The 24,986-nt window shown below is 35.9% G+C and overlaps 1 protein-coding gene across 5 annotated transcripts in view; it reads left to right on the top strand.

Annotated features, from left to right (window-relative positions):
* LOC149610233 (uncharacterized) overlaps positions 1-24,986 on the top strand; it is a 366,116-nt gene that overhangs the window by 170,351 nt on the left and 170,779 nt on the right. For 4 of the 5 annotated variants that reach the window (XR_016376640.1, XR_016376639.1, XR_016376638.1 and 1 more), the window contains one exon: positions 18,881-18,948. The exons of the other annotated variant lie outside the window; for it this stretch is intronic. Coding sequence is in view for 1 of the 4 variants with exons in the window: in XM_089859160.1 (XP_089715286.1) it covers positions 18,881-18,948 (68 nt within the window). In the remaining 3 variants the exon portion in view is untranslated. The remainder of the gene's footprint in view (positions 1-18,880; positions 18,949-24,986) is intronic. 5 annotated transcript variants of the gene reach the window in all.

Genomic DNA, 24,986 nt, shown 5'->3' with positions numbered 1-24,986 from the left:
CGAGGTTTACTTTTCCTACCCACGCTGTATTTCTGCTTCCTTTTGCCAACGAATAAGATGTAATATAACGCAAAGGGTATTCATGACGAAGAAAATTACCTGATCATTGTGATGACTTCTTCAAAGTGTATTTATAATCAACCTTATAAAAAGGAACGTCTAGCTTCGTCAATTTAAAGATCTTGGGGAAATTGGAGCCATGAAGAGTTTGGTGGACATTCTTAATCCACATTATTCCCGATACGTGTGCCAAGGCTTAACTTGCGATTTTAACTGACAAATCTGAGTCGAAATGGTGCGACGTCTGCTTCAGAATTGAAAATATTGAAACGATTCCACTCTGAATCAGACGACGCATCATTTTATAAAAATATAAATAAGTTCAGCTAGCTAATTGGACCAAGTCATCTTGCGACTTATTGCCACTTATCTAACGCCTTTACAATGCATAGAGGGGTGGTGGCTAGCCCCTTTGCCACAGCTAACCGACAGCGCCCTATACTGACTATTACCGTTAACCTCTGCAAGTTTGTTTAAACTTATAGTTTGCGTTAAGCCTTGTCACATGTATCGGGAATAAGTTACATTAGGTTTAAATAAAGTATTAACGAAAAATATAATAATTTAAAAGCTACATACCTGATAATTGTGTAGGTTTTTACTGCGCCTTTATGGTGTCTTCCACGCACAACATCGAAGCTTAGGGGTTGAAACACTTCTACAGGGGCATTGCGTTTTTCTTCACTTACCTTTTCTATGTCTATTTTTGGTCTACAAAAACATTTTGCGTCACTATTTGTAAACTGTTGTTACTTAAGCCCACCTTAAACACTCAAACCAATTGCTAAATTCGTCTGTAATCGTAACGGTACTCTACAACTCGTTAGAAAGATGTGTGTGTGTTTGTGTACCCTTACATACTTGAGACCTAGTCGAAAATCGAATGTAAAAGGATCTCTTGAAAAATAAGCCCTTACAATTCAGGGGCATTAGATTTTTTTTGTCCAAGATGTCGGACAGATACCGCGTTTTAAGAAAATACATTAAATTCAAAATTTACAGGAAAAATACCATAATTAGGGTTTCTTACTAATACATACTGGTAACGTAATCCCTATGCTCAAGTAGGCTAATTGCCTATCCGACGCCTCGGATTCCCTTTTTCGCGAGTCTGAGTCTGAGTCTGAAAAGCTATACCTTCTTAGCGCCTTAACGTGACGTTGGAATTTGAGTGTTTTCGCTCAGCCCAATTCGAAAACTATGGAAGGATACACAGTGGTGGTGAAGTGTTCCTTCTGACTTTCTAAGGTGCTAAGGAAGTATAACTTCAATATAAATCGGGAAAGAGTAGGATTGGTAAAGGTTCTTCTATATCGACTCCAATTGCTTTTTTTTTCGCCCCTTAGAAAAAATGCTAGTGACTAAGAGAGGAGAGAGAGAGAAAAAATATATCTGTAAAAGGGGGATGGGTCATTCTAAGTTGTCAGCGAATGGATAGGGGCAGACTCGAGAGCTAATAATGTAAGGAAACGCGGCCGCTTTGCTAAGAATCCCGTCTAGTTATACAGTAGTGTAGTATACACCTTTAAGCTAAGGCGAAAATGCGCTAGATTTGAGCGCATTCCTTTTTCCACAGGCCTAAGGCTTCCCCGCTTCTCCTTTTTACTTGGGAGTGGGGGGTGGGCAAAAACTGGGGCTCCCGCCCACCTTCCACGTCTCCCTAGAAAACGAAATTATTTTTCCCCGCCGGAGGTTTGGTTAACTGGACAACCCTTCAGCGTGCGCTGTAAATTTGGCTTGACCATTTACGTTGGCTGGTCCGAGTTAGCTGCCCTGGCTAGAGTCGTATAACATTTCTTCCTGGACATGAGGGGAAGGGGGTAGTGGGCGAGCGCCCTCTCCCGGCGTTCCATTGGGAGGGATAGAGAATATATTGAGAAAAGCGGGGTGGGTGTCTGGGTGTGGGAGAATCACGAAGCACCACGCGAATTCTCTTAATTATTGAATGAATATTGAGTTAAATTTTCTTTATTGAAGGTCGAGGGAATTTTTGTATTAGATGCTTTGAGACGCTATAACTGATGACAAAGATTGGGTCAAAATTCTTGATAAGACCAAGATATTGGTTGGACAATCTATGCCATTTTTTGGGTCTATTTATAACAGCTGTAAATGTAGATACACCTAGAGGGAAAGGAGCGGGGGTGTAACTCTGCCTTCTATCACACTTTCTTGGCGCCTGCGCTGTAGGCGGTTTGGTTCCTGATATTGCGCAGAGACGGCACTGGATCAATCTCATTGTATGTCGCCTTGCGCAATTCTTTAAAATATCAAAATTGAAAGTTTATATTTATTTTATTATATTTTATTATATTTTATATACTTTTTATTATATTATATATTTTTTATTATATTTTATATATTTTTTTATTATATTATATTATTTTATGTATATTTTTATTATATTATAGGCCTATATGAAAAGTATGTTAAGTTTACAAAAAAAGGGTTTTTTTTTTCATGTTAGGCCTATATAATAATTTTTGGAATACAATATTCTTGGAATAGTTTAGTACATTCTCGATAGGAGGAACTTGCTGGGGAAAAAGGAAAGAAATTCCATCCTTTTTCAGTTCTGTTTATGAGACCCCTCGATGAAAAATGAACCGGGGGGGGGGTGTTGTGAAGAGAGGGAGAGAGATTCGGCCAGCGGTCTTCTTTTTGCGCAGCTTTTTTGCGCATTTTCTCCTTCTTTTTCTTCCCGTCCAACCTAGCTTGAACTTCTCTTTCGCATAGATGCCGGCCCCGAAATGACCAATGCTCGCCTAAAAAAAAGAGGAAGGATCCAAGAAAGGTCTATGGGATATTGCAACATCGCTTCTAGCGATGCTCAGTCGACTAAACGTTATAGCCTATACCCTCCCGCTCCTTCGTTCTCCACTATGTCCCTATATACACCCATAGAGATGGAGAATGTGTTCGCATATATCGGATTCCGATTCAATGTTGCGTAAATTCGGCTAAATCCCGTCCCTGCATGGCGCTATTATACTTTATCCCAATTGGAGTCTGGGAATGCGATCATAGTACCATTTCCCCTGTCCAGTATTAATTTTACATGGTATTACAGATGGCGGTACGCTTCGCGACAATGTCCTCTCACTATGGGATGGACTAAGTCTTAATACATTTCCGGGTTTTCATCTTTAGTTCTAATCTTATCCCTCGGCGCGTGGCTTTGCCTTTTTTTCTTTCAAGTTAAGTTTGTTTCCAATATATCTGGTTGGTTGGTCTATTTTTAAAACTCACTTTTGGTTTTCGGTAAAAACCGCAAAGGTTGAATTGGTAAACGTTAGAGGTTATTAGAGAGTTCAAGAATTATACCAAAAAACGTTGTAGCACCCAAGACCTTTTGCACTTTTAATTCAGGCATTAACGGGTGGTTAAAAGTTATTTGAAATACGTCATGGGCACGTGATTGAGGAAAGGCGTCGGTCAAAGAAACTTGGTTCGTTTTATATCGAAAAGTACCAACCACCTCGGGAGAATTGGCGCTGCAATCTTGCGAAAAACAAGGCCTGGGTGTCCATGTGGAGTCTTTGTGACTTGACGTCACCTGGTGCCTGTGACCACGTATTTCAAATAATTTTTATTCACCCGAAGATGCCTTCTTTACAGTACGTTGAAGTTTAAATTTCGGAGAAGGGATAAATTCGCCACATTTCCAGCTTTATCTTCAGTCCAAACGTAGGTCCGAAGTTAATCCCCGCCTCTAAATTACAACCAGCATCTCATTGGTTCTTGAAAACTCACGTCAGCGCGACGCGAATGACGAAAATTACGTATTTTCCGACTGAGGAGAGGCGAAATAGCCCGGCCTCCTTTTACATCCCCCCCTTGTATTTTGAAAGGCGGACTGGGACTATGGCGCGCTAATACTTAGGAATCTTATACCCTAATAAACTAGATATCACTTCTTGGTCTAGCGCTAGACCATTTTAAAAGTTATAATTTAAGCATCGGCCATTTGTTCAAATTTTTGAAATTGTTTATTCTGACTGTAACTCTACAATCCGTTTCAAATGTTGTTGAGTCCCTAATTACTTGAATCGTTTTCGAATACAATGCGAACTCGACTAAATAAAATATGTTAGATTGGTTCTGAGCTGGAGCATGGCTGGACCGAGCGTGCATTCTTGGAAGTTTTTTTTGTGCTCGGACCGTTTCAGCTGGTGACGCTACAACTGTTTACGCAGTATGTCCTACGATATATACCAAAGAGGGAGGGTGGGTCGAGAGAGAGTAAACGGGCAAGAAGAAAAAGCCTGGCTTTCTTCTTATTTTATTTTTTTCCTACTTCTTTCCGAAGTCCTGCTCCTAGCAAACGTTAGGAAAAATTGACGTTAAGAAACAACGGACGATTTTTAGTTTTTCTTTCTTTCTTTCTTTTCGAAGAAGATTCCAGTAAGGTTCCTGCGAATAGCGTAAACGAAACCGGAATTACGTATAGAAACGTAGAAGAATCTCCGCAGCCTGAGCAAAAGGCATAGAAATTAATTCCCATAACCCAAAAACTTTGAGCTTAACCCCTTAGCTTAGAGTCCATGATTATGAAAGTTATTTTTTGTTTTACCGGATGATCTTCATATTGACAGAGACAAAATGTTTCATAGGGATCCTTGGAGTTTCTTCGAAGAAATTGCATGGCAAGATAAAATCGTGGATTTGTTATGATGATGGGCAATGTAGTATCTGTTATTATCGGGTTATAGTTAATTCGACATGTTTTAGACTCGTCAAAGTGGTTTCATCATACAATATGGTCTATATTTGTGATGGGCGGCGATATTGTAAATTAACCAATGTTACTGCATGGAACCGATACTGATTTTAACCGTTTATTTCAACTTTGAGAGATAATCGATTATTTGCCAAACTAAGGGGGATGTTCTTTGATCGAATATGCTCCATGACGTTTTGCCGTCCGAGCCACTGTTTTCGAGTTAAGATTAGATGGTGTATTTTACGGATAACCCTTAAATTTAATTAAGAAACTGAAAGCCAGTGATTTTTAATTGAATTAAGGGGTCATCCCTAAAACATTCAAAAAATCATAACTCTAAAATACTGACCCGGACGACAAAATGGAGATAGAAGTTACTTCAAATCGCCCCTTAATTTATGGCATGCAGACCTATCACAAACCCTCTGTGTTGCGCTTTAAGTTAAGCTTTTGGGGTTGAATGTGTCATCCGCCATCTTTTAAAATGGCGGCCCGAAAAGTAACAACAACGCCGGGTTCCCTTGGCTGCTAGGGGTCCCTATATGGGTAAGATGTCTATGCTCTGAAGAAGAAGCTTTGAGATTATTGGGCACTGCACGAGAGAGAGAGAGAGAGAGAGAGAGAGAGAGGGTGGCCGGAGCTAGGACGAAATCTGTTCTTTTTCCACTTTTCTTGCCATTTTCCTCTCCTTCCTCGCGAACTGCCTTCTAGGTTTTTGCTCTTTTTACGATGGTCATAATCACGAACTGCTCTGTAGCTCGGCCATGCTATTTCTACGACATATATCCTTCTCTAAAAGTCTAAAACGGGGGTGTGGGTTATTCTGGTTTCTTTTATATGGACGATATTTTTGCTCTTCTTCTTCCGCCAGCATCGTGCGAAATATTACTGTATAACTTATATATACAGGGTGTTATAAAAAGGGAGGGTTGGTAGAACCGAAGTACTTTGGGATGGTTCTATGGGAAATTAATTTTGAGTCGAAAATGTATAACTTCTATGACATTTTTACCCTAAACAAGTTATGGTTGAATTCATTTACGAATGACCCCTTAATTTTAATTAAGTAAGGAATTAAAAGGTAATACTAATTTAATTAAGGGGTCATCCATACAACAATCCAATCAAAACTTGTTTACGATGGGTCTTAGGACAAAATGATGTAGAAGTTACACATTTTCGAATCAAAATTGATTTCCCATATACTCGCTGAACTTCTTTCGGTCCTACCACCATATTTGGAACACCCTGCGTAGTTTTTATTATTTCCTTATAGCAAAAGAGAAAAAAGTATAAGAGAAATCTGATTTACAACCTTCCATAGGCTGTAAAATGTTGAAACTTTACACAAGGTTTATTATACCCCCTTTATAGTGTTTTTAACTACTTGGAACTAAAGGCTTTTTGGCTCTTTGATGTGAACCATATGGAAGATGAAGAGTGGCTACATCTGAAACTAAATTTATAATTTAAATGAAGACCCGAAAACCTTATTTTCTATGAGCGCTTACCTTTCGCTCTCGATTTTTATAAGCTTGGTGAAATATACCCGGATTAGGTGGAACTTAAAATCGTCATATTATAGAGCCAAGAAGCGATATCTAGTTTATTAGTGAGAAGGTATAAGTTGCCTAGGTATAAGTTGCCTAAGTATACGCGCCATAGTCCCAGTCCCCCTTTCAAAATACAAGGGGGGGGACGTAAAAGGAGGCCGGGCTATTTCGCCTCTCCTCGGAAATACGTAATTTTCGTCATTCACGTCGCGTTGACGTGAGTTTTCAAGAACCAATGAGATGCTGGTTGCAATTTAGAGGCTGGGATTAGATCCGGATGGCAAGGACTTTTAATTTGCATTTTGAAACGCATTGCAGAAGAATAAGGGCTTGTTAATCTAACTTGATCACATTGTTTTTATAATGTTTTCTCTGTTTGGCGTTTTTAATCTAAAAGTAATCATAGATGGTTTGACCTTTTAGAAATAAGGCGATATATATATCTATATATATTTTCGTAGAAATTGTAGAGAAAAAGGTTTTGCTATCCTCTCTCTCTCTCTCTCTCTCTCTCTCTCTCTCTCTCTCTCTCTCTCTCTCTCTCTCTCTCTGTCTCTCTCTCTCTGTCTCTCTCTTTCTCTCTCTCTCTGTCTCTCTCTCTCTTTTTCTCTCTCTTTTTCTCTCTCTCTTTCTTTTTCTCTCTCTCTCTTTTTCTCTCTCTCTTTCTCTCTCTCTCTTTCTCTCTCTCTTTCTCTCTCTCTCTTTTTCTCTCTCTCTTTTTCTCTCTCTCTCTTTTTCTCTCTCTCTCTTTTTCTCTCTCTCTCTTTTTCTCTCTCTCTCTTTCTCTCTCTCTTTTTCTCTCTCTCTTTTTCTCTCTCTCTCTTTCTCTCTCTCTCTTTTTCTCTCTCTCTCTCTTTCTCTCTCTCTTTTTCTCTCTCTCTCTCTCTGTTTCTCTGGAGGATGGTATACTCGTAAGATATGTTTCTCTTAGTTCACGTATCACCTGTCTGTAGACCCAATGAACGAATGGACTTCCACCACGCGTTAACTTCACTGTAAAGTCAAAATTGTATCATACCCCCGTCTCTCAGAATCGTCTACTACGTCTATTCCACCTTGAAATGTCAGCGTGTAGGAAACAGCGGCGGAAGGTTATTATATATTAAATATCGTAGAGTAGAAGTAGTTGCTGACAGTAGCATGCTCTGGTCAGAAAAAAACTGGAAAGAAATACTGAAACGCCATCCAACGTCCCATCCAGTAAATCGATGACAGGTTTTCTTTTTACCAGCCCCCTCTCTTTCAATAGAACCCAATTTCATCCCCCCTTCGACCCCTCTCTCTGCCCAACCTTCTGTATGGTCCATCCTCCCTTTTTTTGGCCGTTTCCCGCCCACCCTGGTACGGTATAAGGTTGTGTGTCATCTTGTGATGGCTACAGCAAGGTATCGAAATGCAATTTACCTTAGTCTTCCTCCTTCCTTTCTTTCTTCCTTTTTTTCTCCTTCTCTCAAACTGCGAAGGGACGCGCAGTCACGTGATCGAATTGGGATGTTCAATATGAGTATTCGTGAAGAAGAGAGAGAGAGAGAGAGATGTCTCTTTTCGTCGAGGAGTCGTTCCTGTGATGGATATTATTGGGGAGGTGTGCTGTACCCTCTTATGTGTTGACAGAAGTTCGTTAAGAGCTGTAAAACAGTCCCAATTTTTGAAATGGCACTACTTTTATTTGGGTTCCCTAATATTTGGGAATGCTTAAACGAGAGCTCGAGTTAAAGGTCGGTTTGGGAGGCAATTACAACATCTGAACACTAATAATTTAAACATTAAAATAAAACGGTTACAGGGTTACAAAAATATTCAATTTCCATGAAGTTTTTGGAATATAAAAAGAAACTCGACTAGAGGAGAATATAAAGCATTTACCTTTAGCCGTACCAGGTAGAAAGGGACATAAAGGGCCTTCCTCTCAGCTGTAAAGGCTGTAGAGGGACATAAAGCGTCTTACCTTTCAGCTGTAACAGTTAGAAAGGAACATAAAGAGTTTACCTTTTAACTGTACAGCTGGAGAGGGGCATAAAGCGTTTACATTTTAGCTGTAACCACTAGAGAGGGACATAGATGTGTCAATTTTAGCTGTACCGGGTAGAAAGGGACATAGATGTGTCTTACCTTTCAGTTGTACAGGCTGTAGAGGGACATAGATGTGTCTTACCTTTCAGTTGTACAGGCTGTAGAGGGACATAGATGTGTCTTACCTTTCAGTTGTACAGGCTGTAGAGGGACATAGATGTGTCTTACCTTTCAGTTGTACAGGCTGTAGAAGGACATAGATGTGTCTTACCTTTCAGTTTTATAGGCTGTAGAGGGACATAGATGTGTCTTACCTTTCAGTTTTACAGGCTGTAGAGGGACATAGATGTGTCTTACCTTTCAGTTGTACAGGCTGTAGAGGGACATAAAGCGTCTTACCTTGCAGTTGCACAGGCTGGAGAGGGACATAGATGCGTCTACATTTTAGCTATACCTTGTAGAAAGGGACATAAAGCGTCTACATTTTAGCTATACCTTGTAGAAAGGGACATAGATGTGTCTTACCTTTCAGTTGTACAGGCTGTAGAGGGACATAGATGTGTCTTACCTTTCAGTTTTACAGGCTGTAGAGGGACATAGATGTGTCTTACCTTTCAGTTTTACAGGCTGTAGAGGGACATAGATGTGTCTTACCTTTCAGTTGTACAGGCTGTAGAGGGACATAAAGCGTCTTACCTTGCAGTTGCACAGGCTGGAGAGGGACATAGATGCGTCTACATTTTAGCTATACCTTGTAGAAAGGGACATAAAGCGTCTACATTTTAGCTATACCTTGTAGAAAGGGACATAAATAGTTTAACCTTTAGCTGTACCGGGTAGAAAGGGACATAAATCGTGTAAGTTTTAGCTGTACCGGGTAGAAAGGGACGTAAATCGTGTAAGTTTTAGCTGTACCGGGTAGAAAGGGACGTAAATCGTGTAAGTTTTAGTTGTACCGGGTAGAAAGGGACGTAAATCGTGTAAGTTTTAGCTGTACCGGGTAGAAAGGGACGTAAATCGTGTAAGTTTTAGCTGTACCGGGTAGAAAGGGACGTAAATCGTGTAAGTTTTAGCTGTACCGGGTAGAAAGGGACGTAAATCGTGTAAGTTTTAGCTGTACCGGGTAGAAAGGGACGTAAATCGTGTAAGTTTTAGCTGTACCGGGTAGAAAGGGACGTAAATCGTGTAAGTTTTAGCTGTACCGGGTAGAAAGGGACGTAAATCGTGTAAGTTTTAGCTGTACCGGGTAGAAAGGGACGTAAATCGTGTAAGTTTTAGCTGTACCGGGTAGAAAGGGACGTAAATCGTGTAAGTTTTAGCTGTACCGGGTAGAAAGGGACGTAAATCGTGTAAGTTTTAGCTGTACCGGGTAGAAAGGGACGTAAATCGTGTAAGTTTTAGCTGTACCGGGAAGAAAGGGACGTAAATCGTGTAAGTTTTAGCTGTACCGGGTAGAAAGGGACGTAAATCGTGCAAGTTTTAGCTGTACCGGGTAGAAAGGGACATAAATCGTGTAACTTTTAGAGCAACTTCATCTGTCCCAGAGAATGCAATTGCTCTTCAACTGATGGACGTCTGGTGTCTTAAACCTGTCGCGAAAAAGAGGCAAAGTACATGGAGGAATTGAAACGACGACTTTGGATGAGAAGTCACTCGTTCTTGCGTTGCGCGTCCTACATTGTGACAGTCTGAATAATAATGGAAAGAGGAATGGGTATCGTCTAGTAGGATGAGCAGGCTCTCCCGACCGTCCGCCATGATCCGAGACTGAATATTGTGTTTGCTATATCAATAGCGTACTCTCATTTCTTCTTCATCTTTTTTGGCGGTTTTTTTTTGTGTGTGTATTCTTACACGATACAGTAAAAGCCTTAGACAAGTCTACTGTATTATGAATATCTGATGGTTACCGTGATAGAATGATGGGATACCATTTACTCCGGGATGGTGGGGTAACGGAGAATTACGTCCTTGAGGTCTCTATCAGAAAAATGGTGGTTAGCCTTCAAACTTTTCACGTTTAAATATCCGGAAACGTTCATTTGAACCTTAATGTTAATAAATCTTGTCACCTATAAGATCTAAGATACACACTCTTTTTACTGACTTTCCGATTTTTATTAGCGAATTCCATTGGACTGCTCCGATTTTGCTCTATTGCGTCATCATATCCGATTGAAAGTGATAAAATTGTTGTCAGTTCAATCTTGAACAAAAATACCCGCCATTTCTACAGAGGTTTAAACATTAGTTGTTTTTTCCCCGCCAAAATGTCTACGCAGCTGATTTATCAAGTGATCCGTATTGATCCTTGATCGGATCCGATCGGAACTCGGGCCGAGCACGAGGCCATTGGAAGACACGAATCTGAGGGAGATGTGAACTCGATTCGTTAAATAGAACGCGAGAAACTTTTCAGAGCAGCTCCCCTATATAGCAGTCCAAATGGAATTCGCTATTAGAGGTTGTAGATAAAAATAGGCCAAATTGATTAAAGTGGCGAGAACCCGTTCAACCCGGCGCCGTTCAGTTTTATAACTCTTTCCCAAGTATTTCTCTAGTTTGCACGAATTCGGAAATGTGTCGGACTGTTTTTCTTTTCCATTGGGTCTGGTCTGGTATCGTTTTAAATGCGCTTTTATCGTGTATAGCTCTTTGTAGACTGAAACGTTAAAAGGGTTGTTGGTATTTCTTTGTGTTTGCCTATAAATCTTTCGTTTTATTTATTTCTATTTGGAAAATTGATTTTTGTTCTAAAAAGTTCAAAAAAAAGAAAGAAACGAGAGGTTTGTACAAGTCATTTTCACACATTTTATTTCAGAAAACACAGGCAAATAACACGAAGGATGCTAAGCATGAAAAGCCAAATTTTTGGGTTTGATGCAACGTGTTATACATAATGGATAATATATTTTTTTATTTTTTTTTTCTTGAATTTCTCATTTTTTTTATTTTTGTTTTTGTTTTTATAATCACCCGTTTTATATTTCATCTTAAGGGGTATTTATTTTTAGTTTTTCTCTCATTTAAATTTTATCTTGTTTTTCGCCAAAAAGACATTGAAAAAATGATGAGACATGACATGTTTTACTTTTTCTTTGTTTATGCGTTTTTTTTCGTTCTTATTTATTTATTTTTAATTGGAGAAAAGTTAAGTCATTTAACGAAGACAGTTTCTTTTTTTCATGGGGATTTAATTAACATTAGTTTCTCCGTTTATTAAAAATTAGTCCGTTGTTTTTAAACACATCTTTTTTATTTATTTTTAATTATACCGGAACCCTTTTTTTTTCTTTTTGGTTGGTTATTTAGTTAATTTTAATTCGGCTATTTATTTTAATAAAATTAATAGATATTAGCAATTTAAATTAAATGGGGTATTTTTTTTTTCATTATTAAATTAATTTTAAAATTAATTGCTCAAGTTCCCTAAGTCAGAGAAATATTAAATTATTGTTTTTTATTCTTTTTTTTTATTCAAACTTAAATTGAGAGAAATTCTTTTCGTGAATAGGTATATAATATTAATTATGAGAGCGATTTGTTTGTGTATTTTTGCATAACCTGAGGCCTTGGCACTTCTGTTGCCTCTTCTGCGAGGTATTACTCTATTTACAATTTTATAAGGCCCAGGTTTGCAAATATTATAATTTTTTTTCTTTATTTAATATAGTATACATAAGGCGACCCCTTAATATTCGGTATAATTTGTATACATTTTTAAATATTATTTTTGGCGGCATGAAGCTAGGTTTCGATTTAAATAAAAAAATTAGTAATAAATAAATTAAATAAACGCTTTTTCTCGGTATTAATTTTTTATTTTTTAGCTTATTTAATGCCCAACCGCTGCTATATTTAATTTAAATTTTTGTACTAATATGACTCGTAAGTTTTTTTTTCTTGACCAGCTTCAGACCACCCCCAATTTGAAACATAATTTTTTTTTTAAATTAAACCAAAATTTTAATTTAATTTAAATTAAATTGTTTAAAAAAATCGGTTACTGCTGGGGTAATTTCGCGTTGTATTTCATTTCACCTTTACCCATTTTTTTTTAAATTTTTTTTAGAAAACATCAAAATACTTTTTTTTCTCTCACACCTCTGATGTAGTTTTAATAGAATTTTATTTTCGTAGTATTCTAATATTTTTTTTAAATGCCCCGTAGTACAAAAGTACGATTTATTATTTTTTTTAATATTTTACAACACAGTTTGTTTATTTATTTATTTAAATCGTTTTTATTTTTATTTATTAATAATGTTTAAGTGGCTTTTACACGTGTGTATAGAAAAATAGTGCATACAATACTCCTGACCACGCGTATTTTTACCATACTGATAAGTTTCTTATATTTTCGTAAAAAAAGCCGAGAGAAAAATGTCTATTTCATTATTTTTTTCTTAAATTATAAATTATTTTTATTTTTGACGGTACAATTATTATTATTTTTTATTATTTTATAATAATTACGAATAATTCAAAATTAGCAGCGGGGCTAACCACTCTAGTTTTAATTCTTCTGTGTATAAAAATAACGCCTTAAATATTTTATATTTTTAGTTTTGAGTGGTTAGCCCCACACTTTTAAATTGAATTATTTTGATGAATTTTTCCCCCCAATCAGTGGACATTTTTATGGTTATATATATTTTTTTTTCGCGGCAGCAGTGGGCTAATTATAAATATAGCCAATTCACGTATAATTTATGCAAATTTATGATAATTAATTAAAATTAAATAATTGACCGTATTTGGGTGTCGAAAACGTCGAAAAAGTCTATCGAAAATTGGCAGGCATTGTAGTGTGTAACCCTTTCGCCCATTTTCGACTTGAAAAGCAAATATATTAACGTAAAATCGTTAATTGTTTTCGTTATTTTTGTCGACGTGATTATTAAATAAATTAAATAAGACAAGAGGACGTATTTTCATTTTCATAAATGTTTAAACACGTAAGTGACGTCATTGAACACCCGTTTAACATTTTTTTTGGCTTTAGGCCATTATTTTTAATTACTATATTTAAATACAATAATTATAACTATATTATTTTTGCGTTTAATTAGAATTTAATTAAAAAGATTTAATTGGGGGTTTTTATTTTTTTTTAGTTTCATGGAATATATAAACCAATTAAGCGACAGAAATAAAAATTGGGGTTAATTTAAAATAATTAATTTGTTTTTTTTTCGCAAGGCCTAATTTACCGTTTTAAGGGACCTTAATTAAGAACCTTTTTTCCACCAAGATTCGGTTTCTTTAAAATTCACCTCCATTTTTTTAATCTCCTATTACCCGTATTAACTTTGTATCATTGTATTAACATTGTAATTTTTATATAATTAACAACAACTCCTATTTTTAAGCCACACGGGGTTTTTTGTAATATATTTTAAAAATTATTACAATTTATTTTTAAAAGAAACTTTTCTTGATGGCAGGCAGTGTCCCTGAGGTTCCTTAAAAACGGCCTCCTTTTGTATGTACAGTATTTACAAGTGTTTTTTACGGTCCCTTTGGTAAAATAGGCCTTGGCTTATTTATATTTATTTTTTATTCTTTTTTTTTTAAATATTTTACATTAAAAATTCGCGTTATAATTTCGAATTTTTTTTTGAAAGGTGGTTTAACGTTAATCCCAAATTATCTAAAATTATTTATTATCATATACAATATTTTGTTAGTTTAAATAAGATTAAAGTTAATTACCTTACTTACCTTAAAAAATTAAATTAATTAGATTTAAGGATCTCTCTCTGAACCAGAGAACTTGAAAAAGTTATTTATAATTAATTTAATTAAACTGGGGTGTAAAAATTACTTAACAATATTTTTTTTTCAATACAAATATCATCATAATTAACAATAATATTTAAAGATTTTTAATTATTTTGGATTTTGATATTTGGGATTGATTTACTTTTTTTGGAAAGGAAATTTTGATTTGGTTTTATATCATTTAACATAATTTATAAAACTTATTAAGGATATAGTTTAAATTATACAAAACTTAAAATTTTCTGAAATTTTTTTTCTCTTATTTTTAATGTATGATGATTTTATTTATTTTTTTTGGTATTTTTGGTTTATTTTTTTTTTACAATTTTTGTTTAATTGATTTTTTTTCACATTTTCACACACATACAGGACGTGGACGAAACTATGGAACCGTTTACATGTTTTATTTTTTTTTTTTTACGTTTTTTATCATTTTATATTATTTAATATCCGCGCGAGTCGATTTTTGTTTTCATTAATGTTTTTTTAACAAATTTTCGGACAACAAATGACGACATAAATTTTTCATTTTCGTGTTTTTTTTGGGATTAGGAAGGGACTTTAGCATTATTCTCTACACTTGTGATTTTTATTTATCAATATACGAGGTATATTTGTTTATTTATTTATTTATTTACTAAATATTAATTTGGTTTAATTTTATTGGCGGTGATCCAGGGTTACGAGGGGATTAAATTATTTTATAGAAGGGTCAAAAGGTCAAGAGATATAGTCCTTTCGTGCAGCGGTCACTTATCACCCGTAGGGACATAAATACCCAATGTCCCTCAAATGTGGCAGCGATGCGCGATGGAAAAACCTCTTAATTAATCGAAAATTAATTATTTTAGTTATGGATTACGTAAATTATTATAAAATAATTTTAAGGTTAAATGGGGTCATATTTTACGAGGACAAATTACATTTTTTTTTTCAAATTTGCCTCAATATTTTTGCGTGTATAGCGAGTTCTCTATGAACTATAGAAAGATTTGTTTCTTTGTTTATACGACACTAAGAAAAATTCCTATTTAGGATTATATATATATATATATATATAATTATATATATTTATATTTTTTTTTATATATGCACCGAAAACATCGAACCCTGAGATGTCATATTTTTGTTTTGTTTTTTTTTCTGTATTTTTGTTTATTTTAAACGGCATATCATTATTAATTTTTCCTATAATAAGTTTTCGTACCGTCAAAAAATAATACGAGTACAAAAAATTGTTGAATAATCAATTTTTTTTTTGCTTTATTCAAAGTTTTTTTAATTTTTTTTTGGAGGTAGAGATTGTGGTTTTTTTCATACTATTTCTTTACCCCTGAGGTAGTCTTGAATCGCGAATTTATCTTAATTAGGTAAATATTCGCTGAGTAGTTGAAGTTTTTGTGTCGTTTTGTGGGTTTTTTTAAATTGCGTTTTTTTTTGGTTTTTTAAGCGTGTTTAATATCACTCACATCTGATGCTTAAAAACATTTGTTTTTTAAACGCGAATTTGTTTTTTATCCATAATATAGTTTTTTCTTAAATATCTTCACGTGGAAATATGTACAATATCTGAAAGAACTCGCTGGAGGTCCGATTTGTTTCGTTTTATATAAATTAATTTCTAAACTTTAATTGGGGAAGGGTTAAGGTTTTTTTTAAATATACGTCACGTGTGGAATGTTAAGATTTTTTTAATTAAGGGAGAGTGAGTTTGTGGGTCTTAAGGAATTAATTAAAAGGATTCAAATTGCGTTTTCTTTTTTTTTTTTTGCTTTTTTTGGAAGACGTTGCTGTGGTAACAAGGAAGGATTAATTTTGTTTGTTTTTTTTTAATTGGAAAACCATTTGTTTTCTTGCTTATTTTGGAATGGAATGTGATTTGTTTTTTTTAAATCGTATTGTTAAATGGTTTAAAGTTAGTGCCGTTTTTATTTTGAGCTTAAGTTTCATAGGAACTTCAGTTATCCTTGTTTAATTTCGCGTTAATTTGCTACCAAAACGTCTTACAGAAATAATGGGAATTTTATAATTGGTTTTAATTAGAAATTATTTTGGGCCGATTTTTTTTCTTTGTAAAGAATTTCTGAGACGAAACGTTGTGTTCCTTACCTTCGCAAATTAATTCCAATATTTTATGAAATTAATTAATTTAATTAGTATCAAATCCATATTTGCCCCAAATCAAACTTACAAATAGTTATGCGAGACAGTGTGACAGACAGACTATTACGTAATTTATGTTTTGATGAAAGCGAAAATAGAAAACACTTCTTCCAAAAGATAAGATTATTTTCAGTAATTAATAATTGGAATCTATGGCCGAGGGGCCAGCCACTCTACATAATAAGTGTACACGTTGTACTACGGGTAGTCTTTAAAACCCGTGCCCTTGATAATGCTAGAATAATGAGTGGCTAGCCCCTCAAACTATGGCTGTTTTGCAGACACAATTCAATGCCCTTTTCCAGATAAACTTGACTTTTCAAAACAAGGTTTCAAATTAACGTTTATCGCGAATGTTAAATTGAAAATGACTTAACCCAAAGGCAATCGGTGTTGCAGGAAACTTAAGAGTGAATAGCCCCTCAACTATGACTGCTTGCAGACACAATTCAATGCCCTTTAAAAAATAAACTCGACTTTTCTAAAACCAGCTTCAAATTAACGTTTATGGCCACTGTTAAATTGAAACTGATTCAAACCTAAAGACAATACCAGCTACATAATCTTTAATTAAAACTAATCGTCATAATTTACAATTAATATTTAAAAAAAAAACTTTTAGGCTTTGAAAACATAATAACTCCGAAGAAAAATTAAATAAATAAACACATTAAGGTATTTATAGGCATGTGATATACTTAACTTTTTTCGGTCAAAAAACTAAAAGAACGCAAGGTTTTTTATCATAGAAATATATCGATACTATAATAGCTTACAGAGCGCTGAAATATGACGGTTTTTTTTGACCAACAACAAACTGAAGAAAAAAAGGGATATTATTTTCCAAACACACAGAGACACGCGGAAAAATCCGGGCAATTGTAAAGACCCATTCTGAAGATATATATCCCCCAAATATCAAAAGAAAGTACAGTTAAAGAAAAGAGATGTTTGAATCCTTGGAAAGGAAAAACAATAATCTTCTTTTTTGATAGCATTTCGCTGTTTTTAGGAGAGAGTAGAAAAAAAAGTAGGGGGTTTAGAGGTCTGGGTGTTTTTACAGACAGACGTAAGGGTGTGTATAACGGGAAGGAATGATCTATACTGCCAAAAAAAAAAAAAATTGTCTGAAAAAAAAGGGCCAGAAATGGGTGCCTTTTTTGGACTGAAAAAAAAAACACTATTTTTAACTGCTCGAGACAGCTGCACATGTTGGGCAGTGTAAAATACGGGTTGTTGGTTACGGAGTGACACGACCCAGGCGGAGTTCTGCCCCCGACCCTTGCCGCCTGACGGGTCAAAACACGGGCGAACCCAACGTTACCAGAACCCCTGGTTTTTCAAACGGTCTTAACTGCTATCCAGGATTCTAGAGAATCCCAGACCCCCTTTTCTTTTTTTCTTTAAAAAGATATATCGACTTTTTTCTCCTTCTTTAGTCTCTCTTAGACTCTTTTTCCTTTCACACTCTAGCTTCCTGGTTGGGGTTTTTGGGTTTTGGTACACGTAGCGTAGCGTTGGCCCTGTCTGAAAACTGGAATATTGTCAGTCTACACTTTACACCCTAGACTTGACATTTGCTGAACTTCCCGATTTCCCCTCTTGCACTTTTCTGGTTGGTAGATTCATCCCCCCCCTTGGGTTCGTTCCTAAAGGACGTGATGGTTTTACTGGGTTTTAAATTGGAAGGGTTTGTTTAAGAGGTGATGGTGCACTGGTGTGTTATGGAGTGCACTTTCGTCATTGTTACCTCGTGAAAGTGTCATCGTATTGTGAGAGTTTGTCTGTGTGGAACTCTTTGGGTTTTTAGGCTTCAAAGTCTTGTCTGTTACTCATGCCTGACTGCTAAAAATCATCTTCTACCATTTAGAAACGTTTGAGGAGGTCTAGGTGCAATTTAATACACTTTAATAATGAAACTCCAACACTATTACTCCTTGTAAAAATGATCATTTAAAATGGTTATTTAAAAGATAGCGAAATAGAAATTTGTAGGTGAAGAACTGTTTTACTTGTCTAAAATTCAATTTATTTCGTTTTGTTTTTACTTGGCTGCTTGAAATCCGTTACCATGGAGCAATATTTAAGTAGACTAAGTTTAAAAATATTGTATTTCCCACTAAAATATGTTTACTCCATGGGAAATGTGAATGGAAAATGGCATAAAAAATAGGTCAAAGTGTAGACTTTTTATCAACTCAATTTTTTACAGAATGGGTGGAGGGGGGGGGGGGTATTGATGAGTCTTGAGATACACGTAGATTCACTCGTTTATTTTAAACGTTTTGCGGAATTGAAAGGTTAGAGTTAAAGACGAACTGCCCTTAGTTTTAAAATTGACTAACCGCGTTTTGTATTGCGAGTTTAATGTAATCACGATAAAACCAATTAATGTCTCAAAGGTAGTTTAAATTAATTTAACTTAATTAAATGAAATCAGTGCTATTAATATTTTCTATTTAGTTTTAATTTCGCATTTTAAATTATTAATTTTAATTAGCTCTTTTAAATTTGTAATTTTAATTAGGTATTTGTATTTAAATTTTGTAATATTAATTCGTTATATTTTCTGTTTATTTTCTAGATTGTATCCTACATTTGTACTTGAGGAGCAAAATTCTACTCGTCAAGAACATCAACCCTACATCAAAGGTAAGTTCAATTTCCTCTGTACTTTAGATTTTGACCCTTCAAATTAACTTGACCTTTACCTGATGACATCAAAGGTCATCGAATTGTCTTAAATGACTGGTTGATTTATCCAAGAATTAATTAAAATAATTTGATTTATAATAATCGAGATAATACCCGTGCCAAGCTTGGCTTACTACTACATTTAAGCTTACCCTAGTAGGCAAAAACTAAGGTGCAAGGAAACTGTATGCTTGGTCCCTTTCCCCAAGTAAAATATTTGTGAAAAATCATTTAAAATTGGTCGCGCAACACAAAATCGCTATCGTAAAATCCATATGGAGACATTATGTCCCCCCAAAAGAAACCAAGTTTTTTTCCTTTTTTAAAGAGTCAATTTACGAACGCTCCCCCATTAACCCCCCCCCCTTTCTTACAAAAAAATTTCTCTATCAATGCTCCAAGCTCGCCTTTTAAAAGGAGGCCAAAATGCTCATAACCGATAAAAGTTATGACCAGCAAGATAAGTTTTTGGGAAATTTTTGGCCAGAGTTGGAAAAAGAAGAATGGGGTCGAATTATGACCCTTGGGTTCAAAGGGGAGAGAAACGCTTTTAAGGGAACCATTCACGGATAGAAAAATATATGAAAAGGGGGTGCAGAACCAAAGGGTGGGGTTTAAAAAATGACCATCTTGATAAGGAAAGTTCGAAAAACAATAGGTCAATTCAGCGACCCCCTTTTTTGAGCTGCCACCTACACTTAGCCTTGGAATTACGGGGGTAACCACTATTGAAGTATTTGTACCCTTGTCCGAAGGAAGGTCTTTGAATTAGAAATATGAATAGAAATTATTCCCCTCATAAGTGACCCTTATGTGTTCTGTTCATTTTTAAAAGGGTCATATCTTAGAGGGATACACCGGGATAGAATTTACCTTTTTAATCGAAATAGCCTGTAAATAATGATTATATCAATTAGAATCATGTTTCTATCTGTAATATTAAACAAGATACAAACAATTAATATTCCGTAATGGACACTATACGCTTTTTGGCTTCTCCTCCTCAAAGCACAGGGTAGTACCCCTATTGGACACCTAGCACCACGTGAGGGCTTCATCCAATTAGGATACTTGCAAGTGTTTCGGGGAAAGCCAAACGTGTAGTGTTCATTACGCACCATGACGGAAACTTATTTTGCTCATATCTTCTTTAATATTGTAGATAGAAACATGGTTCCAATTGTTATATTCCTTATTTTTCACGCTATTTCGATTAAAAATAAAAATATTTTAGCCCAGAGTATCTCTTTCAAAGAAAAAAGCTTAACTGCTTGTATATTTTTTAATGTTGTAGGCCTATTTACGATTTACCTATTTAAACTAGTACAAGAGTTTCCGGTGGTTAACCCCTCTGAGCACAGATCTCTCTCTGTCTCCATCTCTGATCAAATGTCCAAAAAAATCGCCGCCGAAAGGGGCAATCACAAGGGGTCTAAAGTTTTTCTAGCAAGAGAAAACCATTACAAAAATCTGGATCTTTCATATTTTTCTCGATCGTTCAAAGAAAATCTTGAATTATTCATTTTTTTAGGGGGTTCCTAAAAAGCATTGGAGAATCTTTTTTTTTTCCTAACCTCTCTTGGGTCCAAACCGGGCTTCATAAATAATTTTTTATCGTTATATATACCTTACTATACTTCACAATGTACGTAGAGAGACTTTTTGTGGGCCAAATCCCTTATTTTTATACATTTTTTTCTTCTTTATTTCTATCCCTTGTTGGCAAACAAAAATTGACAGCGATTTATTCAACTCTCCTCTCAATCCCACAACGTTAATTATTAATGTATTTTTATCCAAAAAAGGGGTAGGATTGCGTTTTTTTTCTTTCTTCTCGTGTATGAAATCGAAGCAATTTCGTAATGTACAGTTGCAGTTTTTTACTCTTTTTTTTCTCTTAGCTAAAAATTGCGTTTTTTTTTTGTTAGCTCGCGTTGCGTTTCAGGACTTTGGTAAATCGTATTAATTATGTAAAGAGACTCTAATGTAGTGGGAAGTTTTATGAGTGTAAAAGAGAAAGTTTAAGAAATTCCTTAAAAACCGTGTAGCGTTCTAGATCTTTATGGCGCGAATATTCACGTGCCTTTTCAATTATAATTTTCAAATTAGGCTTAACGCAATCGTGTTTGTCGGTTAGTTTCTTAAACACTCTATTTCTTTTGTGGGAAACAGTAATTTTGCGGAGTTTTAATAAATACTAAAGAATGTATGAAATTCATTAATGCAGTATTGGGTATACCGTAATTTTGCTAATGTTTATATAATATGCATGCAGTTGAATTAATTTTTTTTCTTGGTGAACACCAAGTTCCTCCTGAAAAATATTAAAATTTTAACAAAAAATACTGTGTATCTAGCAATATTTTGGAAAACTCGGCATTTTTTTGGGATGATAATAACAAAAACAGGCGCAAATTTTATGTAATAATCACTAATTGCAGTTGAATTGATTTTTGGTAAAATATAAATTCTTCAAAATATTTAAATGTTAACAAAAATTTTGTTTTAGTCTATATAACTGAACTTAAAAGTACGTCGTGTTAAAATAGAAGATTTTTTCAAAATGCTTATTATCAGCACCTTCTCAAAGAAAAGCTATAAACAGAAAATACGCAAGTTAACTATTCCCTGCTTCTCGATGCTTTCCCGCCAATACATTTCCCGCGCACTTAACAACGCCATCGCTCTGGATTATAGAGAGCATCGTGTGATATTAAACACATCACGTGTGCATGGCTATTAGACAAATCTTTTCTAAACAAAACCTCGCTAAGGAAAGAAAAAAAGGCGCGAAAAAAAAAGAAAATCTGTCTGCAAAGCAAAGCTTTCGCTGACCCCTCCCCCCTTTTCCCCTGATGATACTAATCATGAAATATTACGCTATACTAGAATAGCTTTACCATCAATGTTGTATATAGGCCTTAGTTGTAGCCAAGGCATAGAGAGAGAGAGAGAATGGTGGCGGTGGTAAGGAAGGAGGAGTTTGTATATATAAATCTGTCCAGCACGCGAGGTGGTCAAGCATGCCAATACCGCCAGTCTGACCGGCCTGCAGAGTGAGAAAAAGAAAAGTGTAAGAGTGAGAGAGTGAGAGAGAGAAATGAGAAAAGCTGGCTTGGTCCCTCTTTATATATTGACATCGGTCGTGTGATATTACTATCCACAAGGCGGGGCTCCCATGCTTAAAAATTGATGTCCCAACATACATACACACACAACTATATAAGTATATATATATAAAGTATACGCCTTTGCAGTATACACTCTTATATACATATCAAGGTATAGATTGAGACAAACCGTGATTTCTCCATCTGATAAACGCGATTCTGATTGTTCTACACAAGGGGCAGCCCGTGGAAAAATGCCCAGGAATGTTCTTTTTTTGTATGTGTAGTATAGACTAAAGTGGGCCAGCTATTATTTCTTAATGTCGTCATCTATAATATCGGAATGGATACGTGTTCTTAGCTTATTTTGGTATTTTTACTCGATTGCTGTTGTTGGTTAAAGGTTAAAGTTCATTTCAGTTAAATTATTCGTAAAGCACTGAAAGTGTAGAGGTAATGTTTATGATTTTTCGTGCATAAAGCGGTATCTAGTTTACTAGGGAGAAGGTATAAATTCGCCACATTTGTAGCTTTATCTCCAGTCCAAACCTAGGTCCGGATTTAATCCCCGCAACCAGCATCTCAATGGTTCTTGAAAACTCACGTCAGCGCGACGCGAATGACGAAAATTACGTATTTTCCGACTGAGGAGAGGCGAAATAACCCGGTCTCCTTTTGCTTCTCCCCCCTGTATTTTGAAAGGGGGACTGCTGCAGGGACTGTAGCGCGTGAGTGCTTAGGCATCTTATAGCTTCTCCCTAGTAAACCAGATATCACTTCTTGATACAGGTCAATTGTTAAATTTAAATTATTAAATAAGTCCGTGTATGGTTTAGGGATTTTTAATATTAAATTTGAGTTATATTGAAAAATAGTGAAATTAATTGGGGAATCAAAACCCGACATACAGATCACAAACTGAAACTTGCCGCCAAAGTATATTAAGTTGCTGAAACGGGACGTGTCTAAAATACTTGAACCTCTTAATGTAATTGAACTCTTATAAACTGTCCGATATTCGATCGGTAATCTACGGGTGCAGTAATATCCCTCAATCCAATAAAACAATTTAACAATTTATCTCGATTAGTGAAGTTGTACGAACCGTTTGTAAAACCATTAGAACAATTCAATCCAACCGTCATGTAATTGATCTTTCCCATAGCTTTCCTACTTGTAATCTAACATTATGTTCTATTAGGTTAATTCGATTTCAAACGTGGTCGGTAATATAGTATCATGGTGTAATCGTTTAGAACAAGTAGTTCACTATGAACCGTACCGAATGAATGAAAAAAGAAAGAAAACCCCTCCCTCTAGGGTCAATCTAGGGTTTTAAGAAAGTCATCTATCCAACCAAGCGTGGTGGTTAGTTGGTGACTTGAAGCGGGGTAAAGAGAGAGGGGTAAACGATGAAGAAGAAAGAAATGGTTTTAATTATCCTCTCTGGTTCTTCTGGCTCTGTCTGTCCCACGGATCTTTTTCCCTCAATCGGGCGAGGCGGTGGTCAGGAGACTTTTGTAAAAGAGATAGAGTATGTCCGGTTAGATTCCGAGAGAGAGAGAAAGAGAGAACGTAGCTTGAAGCTAGAGCCGAAACTCCTGGATTCAGATAGGGCAGACCGGGGCGGTAGGGTGGGCGGATCCCCGATCTTGTTCCGTTCTTTTGGGGGTTCTCCTACGCGGGACTAGCTTCGGAAACTTGTGTCGGACAAGCTGTCGAGGGGACGCAATTAGCCAGTTTTTTGGACGCGGGTCATTTGGGTCGTCTCGCTCACTCTCTCTTTCTCTCTCTGCCTGCTTGCCTTCAATGCCTATATCTATGGCAACAAAAAAACGAGATAGAAACGCTCATAGGGATGTGTTGCCTATACTCGGAAATCATTGTGGATTTCTGTACAGGGTGGTAAATTAAGGTTTATGTTGCGGATAGGACAGAATGGATATTTTTAAACAAGAAATTAGGATTTTTAAGGTGATAGTGGCGATGCTCCAGAGGTTCTTCTGAAAAGTTTATGGCAAATAGGCTAAAAAACGTTCCTAACTGTTGTTTTGTTGTCGAATTATCAAGTTCTTAAACGCCCCAACAATTTTTCAAATTAAATTATCAAGAACTAATTTTGAACCCAAATTAATTGCTTTACTCTTCCAATTATTATCACTCGTCGATGTGTTATAAGACTTAACGTACGCTACTTAGTATAACACCCTGTTAATCTACGTTCGTTAACCAACTTAACCGGCTACTAAATACTAAAGCTTGCGGGATTCTGTATGGAGTTAGACGGAAAAGATGGTCTAAGAGAGAGAGAGAGGAAGCCCCTTTTTCGACCTCCTTAACTACGCTTTCACGTTAAGCGGGGATTATAACCTAAATACTTAGTATATAAAAAGACTAGGCGTCCGTGAAATTAGCCGTGACAAGGTGAAAGTCTAGCCCAAAACATAGCTAGGAATAGAGCAAACAGAGGAGTGGAGAGGAGAAAGTGTACTGGAAATAAGAAGGGGTTCGGAGGGGACGAGGCCGATCGCGTCCAGCACCGGCAAATGGTGGATGTCATGCCACTATACCCTTTTGTGTGTATTTCGAAGGGTGGGGTGTGGGCTGAAAGGCGGGATGGGGAAAAAGCTTTTGTTTTGGCGTTAACGTTACTGGACAGAGAATTCTGATTGGCTCCGACAGCTAGATTTGACCCCGTAGTTTGGCCTTTTTATTCTTTCCCGCCAACCCCTCACTAGCTTTTTCTATTTCCCCCATTTTCATTATTTTTCTTCCTAGAGCTGAGCTGATCGCTACTGACGTTTACTTGTGACGTCAAATAAAGGAAAATGGCTTCCACCCACACCCAGAACCCATTTCGTTTAGAATGATGTAGGAATAAAACCC

Source organism: Phalangium opilio, unplaced genomic scaffold, assembly GCF_054372755.1.
Source record: "Phalangium opilio isolate 3A_F unplaced genomic scaffold, DU_Popi_V2 ptg000329l_1, whole genome shotgun sequence".
Taxonomy (NCBI): domain Eukaryota; kingdom Metazoa; phylum Arthropoda; class Arachnida; order Opiliones; family Phalangiidae; genus Phalangium; species Phalangium opilio.
This window is presented reverse-complemented; position numbering and strand designations above follow the sequence as displayed.